Here is an 18,518-nt window from a genome sequence, read left to right on the forward strand (position 1 = left end):
ATCAAGAGAAAAGTATTACTTTCACAAATTTTTCACTTTACTCAGATAAATTATTTCAGAGACAGACCAAGGCCACAGATGATGTAATCAGCATAACAAACAATGACTATGGGAAGGAATGGATGATGCTACTTTGAATTAGAAAGGATTCTTTGAAGAGTGACTATTCCTTCACTGAATAATTAGTGCTTTCTGTGTTTTAGGCATTGATCTATGAACTGAGGCTTCTGGAAGTGAAGAGACAGAAGTTCTAGCACTCATGAAGCTTGCATTCACTAGGCAAGACAGACAAACCACAACCATGAGAAACAATCATGATGTATCAGAGGACAGTAAGTGCTAAGATAAGGGGACCAATAATTATGGAGGCAGGGATGGTACCATTTACATCTGTCAAGGTAGATCTTATTAAGAAGACAGCACTCCAAGTCAAGAATTAAGAGAAGCAAAAAGTCTTCTAGTTTTCTTCGATAAATGAAAACTTATTCTATGTTCCTACATTAACCAAATTATTTTAACTGCCTTCTTACTTCTCTCCTAACTGAAAGCCAAAAAGTTTTCACAACATCCATATATACAGGAGGAGGAACGTTTGCTTTATTGAAACACAAAAATTTGTCACTACATAAAATGAAAAATGAGATCTTATTATTAGCCAATGTTTTTAATCCTTCTATTTAAAAATATTTAACATCATTTGCTTTAATGTTTTCATTCATTCATCTCTCCTACCCTTGAATCTCCTTTTTTTCTTTTAAACGTCTTTTGAACTTCTCTTCCACTATATATTCTCTTCTGGCAGGGTCCTGGTGTGTTGAAGAAGTTTGGCATCTGTATCTCTCCCCGTCCTCTTTGTAAATTCACATTTTGGAAAAAAAAAATAAGGGTATTTAGAAGAAAAAAAGTACTCCTATTTTACATGAATTAATGTAGATGTGGTATTATTCCCCAAGTCAAAACTCACTCTTGATCATAAGCTGCCTACACAGAAAAAGCTTCTTGTACAGAGTCTGAATGCCAGGAAGGATTACTTGCTATCTTTCTCTCAACTTGGTTTCATAAATAATCAGAATCAAATCTCTACATATGAGATCCAAGGAATGATAGACACACAACAGGAAACTTTATCATACTCTTTGGTGCCACTCTGAGCACCTAGGGACTTTCCAGATTTCGTCTATAATGCAGTGGATATCTTGGAGTTGAAAAAAAGGCTCTGAGCTCTTCTAGCTTCACTTCAGAAGCTGCAATTCAGAACATATGGACGTTAGGGACCAACAAAGATGAGGCAAAGAGAAACAAGGTTCTACCACAAACTTGAAAGACCCAGGCTTGCAAGAAGAAAATTAAAACTTTATTCCCATCAGTTACATGTTGACAAGAACTTGTAAAGAAAATGATCATTCCATTAAGTTTGTTCTATTTTCTTGAAATGTAATTGTAGATTTTAAATTAATTTTAACTGAATTTTTAAAAGATTTCTCAGAAAATTATTCGTATTTTGGGGGCAAGTGATTACATTCATAGAACTAGTGACTGAGGTCAAGCAAAAGAGAACTTGCTGAAATAAGGGAGGTCTCTCACTCTAGAACTTGCTAAGTCCAAGGGCACATTTAGACCTGTGAGTACCTGCTGCAGTTTTGGTGCCAATAGCGCTCTGGTTCACTGATTTTGCAATCAGCTTTTCCTCCTAATAGTCCCATTTAGGCTTCATCCTTGACTATTCCTTCTTTCCCTATGTTTATTCCTCAGACAAAATTTTCTAAGCAATTACAAAATGAAATATCCTATATATATTTATATTCTAATATGTGGATTAGTGAATACATACACTATCTCATAAGTTCTGCCCTACAGAAATTAATCTAGTAAAAGGAAGCATATTCATAAAAATACTTTTATGAACATTAAATATGATAAGTGGCCTAAGGATAATGAAGTGCTGCAAGAATTCAGGGTTCTAGCCAAGATAGGTGGCGCACGCCTGTAATTCCAGTGGCTCAGGAGGCTGAGGCAGGAGGATAGCAAGTTCAAAGCCAGCCTCTGCAACTTAGCGAGGCCCTAAGCAACTCAGTGAGACCCTATCTCTAAATAATATACAAAAAAGGGCTGGGGATGTGGCTTAGTGGTTGAGACCCTCCTGGGTTTAATCCCCAGTACTCCCCTGCAAAAAATTTAAGAATTCTAGTCCATTGCTTAGTCCTGTTATTTCTTGATAAATTATTTTTATTTGTTAAATATTAAACAGATATTTTCCAGGTCTATTTTAAGAGCAAACTAAATGATCTCTCTGTCTGTATTCTTTCTCCACCAGGCTCTCTAATTTGAACATGGCGAGTAAAACAAAATAATTAAGTTCCTTCCCTATGCAAAACAACTGAAGTAGTGCAGCTTTCACGGTGTTTCAGAATCTGGATCCAATAGGTCTGTCCAATATTTTTTTTTTCTCTCTCTCTGGACCCTCTATGACAAATCTGCCTAGAAAGGTGAGTTAGTACAAAAATCACATAGAGTCACGAGTTCCCAGCCAGTCACTGCTTTTTTATAAATAAGAATAACAATCTCAAAACCATTGCTATAATTTGCTAATTCCCTAGTATAAAAAGCAAGTGGTAGTAGTGGTTGAAGGTTAACATGGCATAATCCTAACATTTATCTCATAAAATAGTCATAGAAAACAAACAAACACCCTATCATAAAAAATTCAAAGTTCTTAGGCATGCATAAGCATTTCTGTGCATACATAGAAATATCTTTTTACATTTTTTAATATTTATTTTTTAGTTGTAGGTGGGCACACAATCTTTATTTCATTTTTATGTGGTGCTTAGTATTGAACCCAGTGCCTCACGTGTGCTAGGCAAGCACTCTACCACTGAGTCACAACCCTAGCCCCCTTCTTTACTTTAACATTCATTTTTTAATAGCCTGAATGGAACTCAAAGAATACATTGGTGTTGTGGCCAACCATCACCACAACTTAATGACCTTTATCTTGAGTCAGATCCCCCTCCCCACCTTTCTAAGTATTTTCTAGGTATTAAATGAATGATGTCAATGACTACCTAAGTTAACTCAGATCATTGAAACTGAAGATTTCAGGACTTTGGACCCATGTCTTCTCTTCATCTCAGCCTTCATTCTAGATTTACTTTTAATTCAAATCAGCGTCACTCCAAACATTCATTCTTTGACTCCTATATTGCCAGACAAATGCTCCTGGGTCACTCCTCCTCATTCCTAGACTATTTAGTGGTTATTTGCTCCAACATTACTTTTGTCATACTTCTTGGTGATTTCAATAGCTATGTAGACAATGGTTCCAGCAGTGAAGCTTCCCAATTCCTCAATTTTCCTATAATGAGCTCATTTTCCACCTGGCGTTGGCCATTCATCCCAATGGTCAGCCTCTAGAGACTTGGTCAATAGCAATAACTCCAAGCCTTCCACAAGTGTGTTCAGGCTCTTGCCCCTGTTGACCTCCCTGGAAGGCTATAACAAAGATGACAGAGAAGAACCCCACTTAGATGCAGAGGTGGATGGTGTGGATGAAGACAAGGAGGATGAAAACGAGGAAAATGAGAAGGATGAGGAGGAAGAGCTTGATGAAGATGAAAATGTAGAAGGGAAAGATAATAAAGTTGAAGTCATTGGGGAGGAAGAATTTAGGCATGAGGGAGCAGTAGATAAAGATGAAGATGAGGATGAAGAGGAAGAAAGTGAGAAAGGTGAAAAGAGAAAGAGAAACAGATGATGAAGGAGAAGATGATTAAGACCCCAGATAAACTGCAAAACCGGAACTGTTCAGTATAGATTGGACTGCATATGGATTTGATAGATGTTTTAAAAAATGGTAGCTGTGATACAAACCCCTGGACACCCACCCATCCAAAGAGCCAAAGAAGTTCCTGTGACATTCTGCCTTCTTCCTTTTAGTGCCTCTTGGTAATCCACCAAGCTTAAGGACTTTGCCCCAACAAAATTGTAAGCATTGTTACGTTTTTTTTGGGGGCAAGACTTGCTGTAGCATGGATAGCTGTGATTGACACGTCAACCATCCGTGGCTACCAGTTATACCAAAATTATAACAGCATTTTTACTTTCTGTACAACAAACATGCATTGTAAATAAAATCTTAACATTTTGGGTCAAAAAATAAGTTTTAAAAAAGTATCACTCTCTTGAACCAAACTCTTCCATCTTTTCAGCTCCCCACCCAACACTCTACCTTTGAGATTTGTAATTTATCTCTTGTTTATCCAAAACCCATCTCTCATTCATATTTCATTCTTTACCTATCTTAAATTTCAGATCTGAGGTTGTGGCTCAGTGATAGAGCATTTGCCTAGTACATGTGAGGCACTGGGTTTGATCCTCAGCGCCACATAAAAATAAATAAAGATATTGTGTCTGTCTACAACTAAAAATACTTTTTAAAAATTTCAATGATCATTTTAATCACTTCTTCACACACTTTACATTCTCATATACTTGGGGAAGCTTCATTATGATATAATATCCACCCACTCTGAGTCTATCTCTGTGTCTTCAGAGGAAAACATACATCCAGACTAACTGGGAAGTCTCTCCCTAAATTCATGATCATTCACCTTGGGGAAGGTCAGGCTGCTCAGCAACCCTACCACGCACGCCTTTCTAGCCCAAACACTATCATTTTTCTAAAGAAAAATTTCATACTTGCTGTTTTCTCTTAAAATTAAATCAAACCCTCTTACATACATCCTTCTATCATCTGCTGAGAAAATAGAAGCAATCAGAAAAGAATTTCCGCAAGCACCCATACACCAGCACACCTGCATCACTGCCTTAAATATCCTGCCTTTTATCCAACAACTCTGTATGAACTTTGCTTCTATCCAATACTACCCTTCCTTTTAAGAAGTAAGTCCCAGCCCCTTTCTTCTACTCAAGGCAGCACTCTAACAATTCTACCTTCTCTTTCTTGCATCCTCTTCAACTTTCTTCCAACTCCTACTAGTTGTCATCTTGGGAGGAGTGCATGTGGAGGTCGGGCAGAGGTGGTGAAAAAGACTATAGTGTCCCAGAACTTTCATACAAGTCTGTTACAGACTTCTAATTCTCTGATTACTCTTAACTTTTGATTAAAATAAAAAATCCTAGTAGCAAACATACACTGGCAATTGTAGGAGAATTAAGAGTATTATTATCATCATCATCATCACCATCATTATCATCTTTATTTGCAGTGCTCAGATCAAACCCAGGGCCTCACACACAGTAGGCAAGTACTCTACCACTGAGCCATATATCCAGCCCAAGAGAGATTCTGATGCCAATTTTGTTAATCTTATACACAGTGTTTACCAAGAAAGATATCTGGAAGTCTAAGGACCTTTAAACGGTAGGAGTAAATGTCTCAGAGTTTAAAATAATCCTATGCTATTCCCCCAAATTCAAGCACTTATTCACAACTACAAGATTTATCACCTGCAACCACTATAATGTGGGATGGAAAACATCCCCAAACAATGTGGCTCCTACCAACTAGAAAGAAACTACAGAGTTTGTGGCATTCCAAAGAAAAATTAGTGAATCCAGGTTTACAATGCTTTTTGCTCAATTCTTTCTGGATGTATTAATGAGATAATGTATACACATATTACCTGGCCCAGAGGCACTGTCTGTTGGAAGTGTGGATGTTGGCAATTGTTTTCTTAAGGTTTTGCTTTTATTTTTTGTTTGAAGTGAAGTAATACCTGTATTTGGGGATAATACATTAAAAATAAAGATGAAAGCCTGAGGAAAAAATGTACTCAGTCCCAAAGCAGCTACTATAAAAAGAAAATGCAAATCTAGAATTAAAGCAGCCTTAGGAAAAGTCAGTTTTACTCAATTTTGACAAAGGGGGAAGTTATTGTTATAGAATCTTGCATTTTAATATGTTTAGAAACTAAATGAAATATGATTCTTTTCTCTAATACTCATTTATACCATACTTGACAATCCTAAACCTACCCTAAAGAAGAGGCTAGAACTCCAGTGGCACAATGGGTTAGCACGCAGTACTTATATATTATAAAACAATGCCTCTTTCTTATAAGAGGGGTTGGAGGGGAAGGGAGAGGGCATAGGGTAATTAATGATGGTGAAATGTGATGATTATTACTATCCAAAGTACATGTACGAAGACACAAATTGGTGTGAATATACTATGTATACAACCAGAGATATAAAAAATTGTGCTCTTTCTATATAATAAGAATTGTAATGCATTCTAATGTCATATATAAATTAAAAATTACATAAAAATCTTACCCTTGATTTTGGATTGGATCCAGTCCAAGAAAACCCTTACCCTGGCAAATACACCTGGCTTCCATGGCTGGATGCAGCCAGCTCCCCAACTGACGATGCCATAGAGGACAAAGGGACTATTTTCATGTCTACATACTAATGGCCCACCAGAGTCTCCCTGAAATAAGAAAAAATGTTCCAGAAAACCACTTTATTCTGAAGTTCCTGCTTTCACATTTTAGAACAGGAATGACCAATGTATTTGACCAATGTATTTGTTTTTTTAAAATGACTTGCTCCTTTTCAATTTTTATGCCTTAATTGTATATTTGCATTTTTCCCATTTTAAAAGGGAACAGATAAAAATCAATGGAATATTAATATTATTCAACAATCAAGGATAAAATTATGGCATTTATTGGCAAATGGATGAAACTGGAGAATATCATACTAAGTGAAATAAGCCAATCCCTAAAAACCAAAAGCCAAATGTTTTCTGTGATATGTGGATGTTAGTTCACATAAGCATGGGTTAGGGAAGAATAGAAGTACTTGGGATTAGACAAAGGTGAATGGGAATAGGAAAGGTAGTAGAATGAATCAGGCATTACTATCTATGTGCATATATGATTACACATCAATGTAATTCTACATCATGTACAATCCAAAGAATGAGAAACTGAAAATTTTTAAAAAATCATTTGATTCCAGGGTCAAGACAAAGCCTAGTTCAAAAAGTTAGAAAACACAATTTCTAAATCTTCCCAGTCCCCTCAGCAGGGCCTTCTATAAATGACATCACCAGTTAGTAAAACCACAATATTCAAGACTTCAAGCTATATCTTTATAAAATCAAAATTTAATCAGCAAACTTTACAGTGGTTCAAACCTATCCAATGTATGTACCTTTAAGGCAATTGGATTAGGATCATTGGGTGGCAACCTACGTAAGTAGTGTTTCCCTATCACTAGTCTCTATTGATACAGTCTGTTCAGATGAATCAAAAATAATTATGATGTATGCAAATAGACTAGAAGATGTTGATGAGGTAAAGAAGAAAGTGAAAAGACTGTCTAGTACTTATTAAGGTTATTCATGAGGCTGGGGTTGTGGCTCAGTGATACAGCACTTGGCTTGTGTGAGGTACTGTGTTCAATCCTCAGCAACACATAAAAATAAAGGTATTGTGTTCATTTACAACTAAAAAAAATTAAAAATATGCATTCATACTAATTCCAGTATCATAATTTTATTTTGGTTTACCTCCAAATTCTCAATTCATGCAATTTCAGACATCCTAAGGTCTGAACTAATTAAACTTACTAGGATATCAGATGTGAAAACCTACTTACAGGAATAAGAGATCTATGCCGATTCACACACATAGGTAGTGGCGGCAATAGAATCTGAGCCCACGTCACCTGTCAGAGCCCAATGCTCCTTCTTTTCTACCATGTTGATAAATACTCATTAATGGAGATATCTTAGATAGCTCTAGTGTCTAGTTTTATAATCAAGGAGACACAAGAAAATTTAACTTTTTTTCTTATTTACTGTTACATATTGCTACTTTGGTCTTAGGATTAGAGTGAACACATCTCAAAAGAGAAATCTGCATCAAAAACTCAGATGGAAGAGTCAATCTTCCCCAAATATTTGTTTTGTTTAAATTAAATAAGCAAAAATGAAGATTTGGAAGAAACAGTGGTATTATTAATGGCACCAAGTATGTATATCACACATATTCATCTATTAATTAGCACCAACATACATGTCTTTTCTGGTTCAGTGTGACAATAGCAGTGCCCAACACAGGTACTTGTTTATGAGGACTTCTGTTTACATCATGTGCTCCAGTGAGGGTAGGCATTAAGCCTTATTCATGTATAGTGCCTGTCTCATAATAAATGTTTTCTTATGATGAAGTTCTATTAGATGCATCAAAAACAAGCCTTAAAACACAAGATTTTTATTTTAACACATTTTTTTTCATATTTTTAGTCAGTCGTTTTTCAGAAAAGGGACTGGACCAAATATATTTAGTGCCAAACTGAATCTTGCATTTAATTGAATTTGAGCTGAAGGTACATATTTGAGATCTGTTTATTTTATGTGAAAAACTTCCCAGAAGGAAACTTCCCTAAATTAGAAATAAGGAGAGCCCCTAGTTTAATGCAGAACAATTAACATTTTCTTAGGGCTTAATTTTTTTCATAAAGTAAAATTATACTTACGACATCTTTCCAGTTTCAAAATTGTCTGATGTGTCCAGTTAGGTGTTGTTTTTAATTATTCATTCTTCACCACTAACACTTTTAATTTTTCAGGCAGCTATATACATTCCATGATATAGGGAACTTACCTAATTTATCTTTCATTGATAGTATCTATCATAAGGCCTAGCACATTCCATAAACAAGTGATACTTTTTATTTTAAAATTATTCAGTGCCTACAGTGAACCAGGCATACTGAGCAAGACAGAATATGAACAAATAAGATGGCAATAGCAGTTATAAAGGAAATATTCAGAGTGAATGGTAGAGAATAAAGGTAGGTATATATGTATCCTTACATGTACATGTATGTATATGCATACATTCAGGAAGGAACAAAATTTGAAAACATGGAGGAGGTGGGCACGGTGGACCATACCTATAATTCCTGTGACTTGGGAGGCTGAGGCAACTTTGATCACAAGTTCAAAGCCAGCCTCAGCAATTTAGTGAGGCCCTTAGCAACTTAGCAAGACCCTGTCTCTAAATGTGGCTCAGTGGTTAAGCCCTTCTGAGTTCAATCTCTGATTAAAAAAGAAAGAAAGAAAGACCAGAGGAATAAATAGCATTTTATGCAGAAGATAAGTCTAGATTAAGGCCCTGAGATAACTAAGACTTGGGAATTTGGGAGGTTAGAAGATAATCAGTGTGGCTTAAACTGTTATCAAGGAAAAATATGAAACAAACTTAGAAAACAGGAGCAGGTCACATATCACTTTGTGAAGATACACATCTATTGCTTTATAGGTCAAAACAACTTGAAATAAAAATTTTGAAACCCAGTGAGCAAAGAATAGGATTCTGCATTGCATATCTGAAAGCCCCCAGTCTCTATGTTCTGACATTGTTAGTTTTACCTTCCTAAATGAGAAATTACATTAGTAGAATCATTACTTCTGAGCATACACAGGAGGGTAAAAATCAGTTTCATGATAGAAATATTAGAGTCCATTTGATCAAAGCGAGTTTCTAAAGTCACCCTTCAGTAGCCAAGTGTCTACTATAAAGATAGCTGGCTATATTTAATAGAATCTCAACTCCTATTTTTCTTCCTTCATGTTGGCAGTGAATTTGGTCATGCTGCAGACTAAGTGACAGTCGAATGAAGCTTAAATAATAGGTGCCAAATGACATGATGATATTTGGGTCACCTGTGACATGGACCACTTTAAACCTGTTTCATTTTTTTTTTTTTTTTTGCTTTCTTGACACAAAATAAACATGTCTCTTAATGTTAGATGCTGTCACATATGACAGACAATAAAGCCATTTGGGATTTCCTTGATTCAAACAGAAAAACCATTCCTAAATATCTCAAAATACCAAGGAGAAGAATGAACACAATAATTTAGAGCTCTTTTCTATCTGATTGTTTAAGGTGAACAGTAATGTGCTATAGTGGGAGTACCCTTCCCAGGTTCCTCAGATCTCCCCACACAAGTCCTGGCTTTGTGCCGTAGGCTCTTTCCCACTCTCCACCCTCAACGCTCAGGCCACCCAGAAGTATGGGAAATTATGAGGAATTAACAGCCTCTTCCAGGCAGTCCTAAAACTGTGACTTTGGGGAAGTAGTATGTAAATTCCCCAGTTTTCTCACCCCTCAGATGAGATGAATATACCACGTATGGTCTACATCACTGCACAGTTTCCCTGCAGGATAAGGCTTAGTCCCTCCCTGCGTTAGCTGGTGTAAGTGCTCATCCTTGATTGGCTGCTTCCCTTCCTTGTACCTTCTCCTCACTTTCCTCTCTGCGATGTCTACACTTCTGAAATAAACCATTACACTTGAATACTCATCTTAGGATCTGCTTCTGGGTATTGAGAATTAAGATAAGCAACACAAACAGAATTTAAGTGGTGATGAACACCATGAGAGTACCTGTTAAGTGGGGGGTTCTTCCTTTTCTCTCCATATTTTCATATGGAAGGACTTCCACCTTGATGAATGCCCAGTAGCTTCTCTCCATAGAAGCGACATTCATTTTTTTATGATTTTGACTGATTTCTGGTGGTAGTAGTGGGGAGGGTTATAAAGAAGCAGAGAAGAAGAGATTCATTTTTTCTTCCCTCTTTACCACAGACCAGTATAAGTGTTAAATCTGGAGAAATATCTGCCTGCCCTACAGACACAAACTTTCCTTCAATTGGGGCTACCCCCCAAATCCAGACTAGGGTTTAAAGGTGGGCATGCAGAGTATCAGCAACTCTTTCAAGGTGATGTATCTAAAGTCACATTTATCAGTTGACTTTATGAATATTGAAGCTGGTATTCCTCAAAGTATTCATCCATATGCTTCTTTTTTCTTAGCTGATCCTGAACTTGCCAGTGGCATGCATATATAGATCTGTATAGCTTGGTGCTTCTATAATCTCACTGAAAAGAGACTATTGCCTTGTGACTTTTCACTGAATATGAAAACCATTTTTACCATTAGGTTCATATTTTCCTCTTAGTGATTATTTTAATCTACAATTAAAAATTTAGAGGGTTGGAGGGGAAGGAGGGGGCTTGGGGTAATTAATGATGATGGAATGTGATGATCATTATTATCCAAAGTACAGGTATGAAGACACGAATTGGTGTGAATATACTATTTTTACAACCAGAGATACGAAAAATTGTGCTCTATAAATGTAATAAGAATTGTAATGCATTCTGTTGTCATATATAAAAAATTTAGTATATAGAAGATTAATAACAATAAAACTTTTAAAGTTCTAAGTAGGACATACTAATTTGAAACCTTATTCACTCATCACCCTGTTCCCCAAACCCTAAATGTATACGTTCACATTTCCCCCACTTTCAGGCCTGGTTAGTGGTCCTGCCATACCCTCCCTTCTCATGGGCTCCTATCTACCACTGGCCATTCTGGTTGTACAGCTGCTTTCTACCACTGACATTGCAGGCTGTTAGGATTAAGTAACAAATCTTCCTGCACCCCTCCTGGCCTTTGTGAAGGGATGTGGTAAGAAGTTGGATGCTTGTGCCTTCAACAGTTTTCCTCCTGCCTAAGGAGACTCCGAGTAGGTGCCAAACTTTCTGTCTTCCTGTGCAAAGTCAGAATGCTCTCACCTGGCAGAAATCTTTCCTTCCAGATACAGCAGAGCCAGCACAGATCATCCTGTCTGTGATCCCTCCTGGATGAGCAGAATAGTAAACGTGTTCGCAGACCGCTCTTTCTAACACAGGCACTTGAATCTGCTGTAAGCGACTGGCTAGGCCACCGTCTACCGAAGAAACAGATTCAGAAAGAGAGGCTTGATGATGAAGTAAGCAGAAAGTGACGCCAAAGACATATTAAGTTCAGACTTGCTCTGTATCTACATAACTGTAGCCTTTCTATTTTTCCTGAGCAGATAGAGAATATTGGGGGTGGGGAGGATACAAGTGTTTCATGCAGCATGTCTTCATTTTGCGATGTGACATCTTTGTAAAGGGGAGGCCACTGGGAGAATAACTTTTTGCCTAGCTTATTTCCAGTTTAAGTTTTATCTTATCAAATAGTGCCGCATAAGAATTCAGAGGAACTGGGGGTATAGTTCAGTGATAAAGTGTGTGCTCAGCATGTGCAGGACCCTGGGTTCAATTCCTAACACCAAAAAAAAAAGAAAACAAAAATCAAAAAGAAAAACTCAGGAAGATGTGAATTGGTACTATATATGATTTACATAAATATATTTATAAATATAACCATATTATATAAATATACACTTATAAGTATATGAACATATATGCTTATATGATTATCTAGGGGAAATCAAAATCATATTCTTTTCCTCTACTATTGCTAAAGCCCAATCTCATCTTCAATGTCAGATGGCACTAATGGTGAACTAATGAGAAGTTTCTTCTCAAACTTGGGCAAACCTATGTTAGTGTATTCTATGTGACTTATTCTAGATTTATGGCTATTTTTAAAAGTTGAGTGCTATATATCCTGTATCTTTTGAAGCGAAACAAAAATAATTTCACATTTATGTAAAACTTTATATTAAACTCCAACTCCATAATACAACAACATTGTGAGGTAGGTTAATCATACTGATCTCACACATGTAAAACCCAACCTCTGAAAATGTGATCATGTAGCTTTTACAGAACAGAATTAGGACTCAATCCTAGGTCTAACTGTAAATCTTATGTCCCTTTGAATGCACTAATACTCCTTTTCAGGAACTATCCTCTCATCAGTGTGGCTGGCCATATTTCAAAATTAAGACTTCATTCCCTCCTTTTGGATGCAAAGAATGAATTATATTTTATAAGACTGAAACAATGGCTCATTTGTCCAGTGGTCATAGAATTGATTAAAGTTTGAAATATGTTAGGTATGTTTATTTAAGGACTTTATAGCCAATCAACAGATATACACTGAAGCTTAGTAAATGCCAGGTATACTTCTAGCCCCTGAGGAGAGAGTGAGATCATTCGACAGATCTGCTTCCAGGATGTATCTCTGATATTAATGGGTGAGATGTAGAAAATGATTACAAAAAATAATGCTAAGAATGTTCAAGTGCATTGAGATGATAAAACTAGGTAGCAAGGAAGGATGGAAGAGTAGTCTTGCTGCAGCAGTGTGGCCCAAGAAGGAGAGTGACATTTCATTTGAGAATGGAATGATGAAGAGCAACTCTGCAAAGAATGCAAGAGAGTGTTCCAAGTGGAGAGAAAGAAAGTGCAGATCTTTAGAAGGCAGGACAAGTTTGGCATTTAAGAAAGAAGGCCATGGTATCAGAAGGTTAACAAACAAGGGGACAAAAGGAGGAAATGGTGTTGGAGAGTTAAGTGGAGACCAAATCAGAGATTTCCAAACTAAGCTAGTGTTTAGATTTTTTTCTAAATATAATGAGAAGCCATTCAAGGAATGATTATAAGCTGAGCCATGCTGACCTTAAGTCCTAGCTTTGATGTTTAATAGTCATGGGATCTTACAAAATTACTTAAAACATAGGGCCACAACCTCATTTGGAAAATGAGAATGATAAAATTTGCTATGATAGTTGTGAAGATTTTATGAAATGCAATTTGGCTATAGGTAACATAGTAAGCTGTGAACAAGAATACCATTAGGAATCAAAGATAACTCCTCTTACTGCAAATGACACAAATGGAATTAAAATAAAATGATCTGATATAGTAAAAGAAGCAGAAAGCAAACATCAATCTATTCAGAGCTTTCTGTGTTTACTATGGCTTTAAGAACCTTATAATCTAGCCTAAGGGTCAGCATACACAACCAAGGATAAATTCTGGGTTATATACCAACAGACCCTGGGCATATTTTATATAAATCCATGAATTAAGAATATTTTTCACATTTTTAGATGGTTGGAAAAAAATCTAAAAAATACTCTTAATCATATATGCATACTATGTTTTAAATTTCATAAATGAAGTGCTGTTGGAACATGGCCATTCCTAATGTGGCATGTATTGTCTTCAGCTGTTTAACTTTACACTGGTAGAATTGAGTAGTCCTGACAGAGACCATATGGCCTGCAGAGCCTAAAAGACTTATTATCTGGCCCTTTGCAGAGGTCTGACCCCTGATCTAATCTATTTAAATAACTCAGAAGGAAAAATTTAAGACTGCTCATTCTCTAATCACTTACTGAGCTATTACAAGTAAGTAAAACATTATTTCCTTTCAGAAGGAAGAGAGGCTAAAGCAAATACTGCTTGATATTTGCATAACATATTTTTAAAAATTACACTCTCATAAATAGTGCTGCTAGATGTTAAGTACCCACCTTCACTAGTGCTTCCCCATCCAGTCACAGTACAGATCTCAGAGGAAAACAGAGGTTCCCTGCTATGTGGGAGACATACTGGTCTCACCACTGAGTTGTATTCCAGAGGAGAGCTCAATTGTATTAGAGCAATATCATAGTCATAGGTTACTATATCAAAGTCTTCATGCACTATGATGTGTTTGGCCCTTCTCACCTGTATCAAGGGCAGGTAAGCAATTACAAGATAAGAAAATCAAAGAGTCAAGCTACTTCCTTGCATAATGGTCCCAAACAAATCTTGAATCTCTTCATGTCTATACATCAGCAATGAAAATGATTTTCAACTAAGTCCAAAAGGGTAATCTTGGTTTATAATTTATGGGAGGCAATGAACCACATTCTGAGGATTGATGATCCTGGATAAACAAAACTATGCAGACCTGTGCACAATCAATCAACCCGGATCTGTGCTTCCTGACCTGCCTCACCCAATTCTCAAATTAAAATTTCATCTCAAAATGCACCTTTAAAAACAGGTATACATTATAAGTGTAAAGGGGCATTAGAACATTCATAAATAATCATATTTTAGCTAAAGGTTTTTGATGGCACATGATATCCTTTAGAAGGTGGATGGAATGACCTTTAAAAAATAACTACCCACCTGCTCAGTTGATTCCTTTAGGGTTCTATCATGGTCCCCAGCAACAACAGTCCAAGAGCGTGGATTTCCTTTTCTGGAGAAAGAGCAAAAGTTAATGTGAAAACACACTTTTGTATTTTGGTCTAAACCCATTCAGTCCTATCAACAGGTACTGCTCATTTTAGCCAGGTAATACCCAACCCTTCCTAGGTACTCAGTATGGTCTCCCTGCCACACAAACTACTCCACTACTCCTGATCTACCTGAGGTATTGCATATCTTGTCTCCTCCTTTTTTCCATAAAACTGGAGCCCTTATTAAATATCACCAAAGACTATTTTTAGTCTTAAGGAAAAATAAAAAAATTAAAATATTTTAATTTCACAACAATATTATCAGTTCCAAGATAGGCAAAACTCCCCTATGGTGTCAGAAATCAGGGCACTGATTATTTCTAGGAGAGTAACTATAAAGAGGAGCAATAGGAGGACTGGTAGGTGGTGGTGATATTTTGATATCTTATCTGAGTGCTGGTGATATGGGCATCTACTTTGTGAAAGTTATTTTAACTGTAAACTTGAGGTTGGCACACTTTTTTGATAGATTTCAAAAAGACACACAAAAATCTTCAACAACATCCATTAATTGGCCGTATCAAGATCTCCAGCTGAAGAAATATCTGAGGAAAAAAACCCCTTAATTGCCAGAAACATATTATTGCTTGTGCTTGGAGATTAATTTTTCCATTGTTTCAAAACTGTCTTTAGGAAAAGTAAAGTTATTGAAATCAACTTTCATCACACTTTATTCAAAGGAGATATTTCTTAATATATGTAGGCATCTTTTCTCTAGTCATAACCATGCTCATTTTGATTCCCTGCATGACAAGTTTGACTCAGTCATGTATTTCAAGATGCCTTTATTAAGGGAGCCGACTCCAATAAAGTGCTTGGCAAGTAACTTGCAGATGGTAATGCCTTCATAATGGAAGCCATTATCATCGTTATTATCTATCATGCACTCTAATGGAAGGATTAAACTTTATTTTCAAAGTCACCCCTCTAAATTATTACTTGGTAGTGAAGAAACTTATTTTGCTTTTATTTCTTGTGGGTGTAGTGGGGTTTGCTGAGGATCAAATCCTGGGTCTTGCACATGCGAGGCATACACTATACCATTGAGCTACATCCCTATTCCAGAACTTAGTTCTTAAAGTTACTCCTGTAGTTTTCCATATAGGAGATAGTATTCACTTTACAGTAAAATAATTTTGAAACCATGGTACAGATGACAATGTAGACCTCATTTTCTAGTTAAATTTTATGTGCAGAGTCAAATATCCTTGAGTTTTTGTAAAGAATACCATGTAAAAAGCATGTATCATAGCAATATACACATTCTTAGGCAACAAAGCCTGAAATTTTTCCAATAATGAGATAATAAATAGCTCAAGGTATCAATTGATGAACTGCTCCATCCTCTTTTCACTTTTCTGTAATCCAGTTTCATCTCTTATGTCCTTAGGGTCTTATCCCCAACCCAACAATGGGACATGTGTCAATTGAAAAAAGAGCCATACTGAATCATAGAAAGTAAGTGGCCGAAGTTGAAAGAGTTTCTGATTTTAAAACAAGAAGATTCCAATACATAAGTGAAAAGTGAATTTAGTCCCTACAATATATTAAGAGACCCACATGGGCAAAAAAAAAAAAAAAAAACAACTCATGTGGAGTTAGCAAGATGAGAACATGAGTTTTCCCAAAGCGTGGAATAATATAATTGGTGAGATTGTTAGAAATACATATTTTCAGGCTCCACATAAGACTTAATCAGAAAATCTTCCAGGTGATTTTGGTGTATGCTCAAGTTTGAGAACTAATTTTAACAGTAGCTAATGGCTGGGAAGCTACATAGGCAATGGTTCAATGTTGCATCAGTTCTCAATGTCTTTGGGGTACTACTCAACAATGTCAGCTAGCCTGGTGCCAGGCAACTGTCAGTAAAATTGTCATCTACATCACTCTTGGATTTTGTCTCTCTCTCCAACTGCCTTCTCTCTTTTGGCAAACTTCCCTTTTCATTGGATTTGGATACTTAGATGCCCCCTTCAATGGGGAGTAGAGCCCTGGATGCAAATAAAGTTGATTAAGATGAGTTAGAGAAATCCATGAAGGAATCAGTTGACAAGTTTCCACAGAGGCAGGGTATGAGTATGACTTATCACTTCGCTATACCAGAATATTAAGACACTTTTGATGTAAAAAATCCATGTATTTCAAAGATTAGCTTTAAAAAGACATTTTCATGCTGTCTTTGGCAGCACATGTACTAAAATTGGAATGACAGAGAAGATTAGCATGGCCCCTGCACAAGGATGACACGCAAATTTGTGAAGTGTTCCATATTTTTAATTTAGTTCCTCAAGTAGACAAGACCAGAAAAGAATCTCTCCATGACACATTATAATTAAAATGCCAAAAATCCATATGAAGGAAAAAAATTTAAAAGCTATGAGAGAGAAGTGCCAGGTTAGATTCAGGGGAATACCAATCAGAATAATAGCACATTTCTCAACAGAAATCCTGAAGTTCAAGAGGGATTGGAGTGACATACTTCAATCCCTGAAAGAAAATAACTGCCAAACAAGATCCTTTGAAATTGGTGAGAAAATGAAAACCTTCCAAGATAAGCATAAACTAAAGGAATGCATAACTACTCAGTCAGCATTGCAGAGTATACGTAAAGGAATCCTACATGTAAAAGAAAATAAAAAACAACCAATAGAGTTCAGGAAAGAATAAATCCCATAAGCAAGTGATAACTAGGATCAAACATTAGAAATAGATAAAAACTTCAAGAAGTAATAAATATCTCTCTATAATTACACTAAATGTAAATGGTCTCAGTTCTCCAATTAAAAGATAGGCAGAATGGATTAAAAATAAGACCCAACTATATGTTGCCTATAAGAAACACATCTCAGAAGCAAAGATATTATATGCTAAAAGTGAAAGGATGAAAATCATATTACATACAACTGAAGCTCAAAAGCAAGCATGAGTAACACTCTTATCCAACAAACAAACTTCAAGCCAAAACTAGATGAAACAAAGAAAGTCACTACATACTGAAGAGAATTAAAAAAGATAAAATGGTATTTAATATTTATACTCCTAAATATCTGTGCATCTAACTACATGTAAAAATTCCAATACAATAATACTAGGTGATTTCAATATACTTCTCTTACCAATAGATTACTATTTTGTCTGAATCACCTAGATGACTTAACAGACATCTACAGAATGAACACACTTTTCATCTGCTCATGAAACTTTCTCCAAAAACGATCATATTTTATATCATGAAGAAAATCTTAGCAAGTATGAAAAAATTTATAATTCCTTGCATCTTATAAGATCATAATGGAATGAAATTAAAAATTAACAACAATTAAAAAAACTATGTAAACACATGGAAATGGAACAATATACTTTTGAATGAATATGTCAAAGAAATCAGGGAGAATTTAAAAATTTGCTCACCCAAGAATAGAAACACAACATACCAGAATCTCTGACACA

General features: G+C 36.0%; 1 protein-coding gene, 1 long non-coding RNA gene and 1 other non-coding gene across 5 annotated transcripts in view; 2 read left to right on the forward strand and 1 right to left on the reverse strand.

The window, feature by feature from the left end:
• Window positions 1–16,655, forward strand: part of LOC124086929 (uncharacterized) — a 63,330-nt gene extending 46,675 nt beyond the window's left edge. For 2 of the 3 annotated variants that reach the window (XR_006849972.2, XR_009225994.1), the window contains one exon: window positions 204–16,655. This is a non-coding gene — a long non-coding RNA (uncharacterized LOC124086929). The remainder of the gene's footprint in view (window positions 1–203) is intronic. The other variant, XR_009225995.1, reaches the window with a different exon arrangement.
• Ovch1 (ovochymase 1) overlaps window positions 1–18,518 on the reverse strand; it is a 95,642-nt gene that overhangs the window by 34,905 nt on the left and 42,219 nt on the right. The window contains exons 12-17 of the mRNA XM_058576363.1: window positions 14,956–15,028; window positions 14,310–14,505; window positions 11,629–11,783; window positions 6,298–6,454; window positions 5,646–5,738; window positions 733–850 (exon numbers count right to left, since the gene is read on the reverse strand). Of these exons, the coding sequence (XP_058432346.1) occupies window positions 733–850; window positions 5,646–5,738; window positions 6,298–6,454; window positions 11,629–11,783; window positions 14,310–14,505; window positions 14,956–15,028 (792 nt within the window). The remainder of the gene's footprint in view (window positions 1–732; window positions 851–5,645; window positions 5,739–6,297; window positions 6,455–11,628; window positions 11,784–14,309; window positions 14,506–14,955; window positions 15,029–18,518) is intronic.
• LOC124087482 (U6 spliceosomal RNA) lies at window positions 17,239–17,343 on the forward strand. Its single transcript, XR_006850074.1, has one exon. It is a non-coding gene; the product is annotated as a U6 spliceosomal RNA (small nuclear RNA).

This window comes from Marmota monax, unplaced genomic scaffold, assembly GCF_021218885.2.
Source record: "Marmota monax isolate L192 unplaced genomic scaffold, Marmota_monax_Labrador192_F-V1.1 WCK01_AAM20220418_F8-fsc00012, whole genome shotgun sequence".
Classification (NCBI taxonomy): domain Eukaryota; kingdom Metazoa; phylum Chordata; class Mammalia; order Rodentia; family Sciuridae; genus Marmota; species Marmota monax.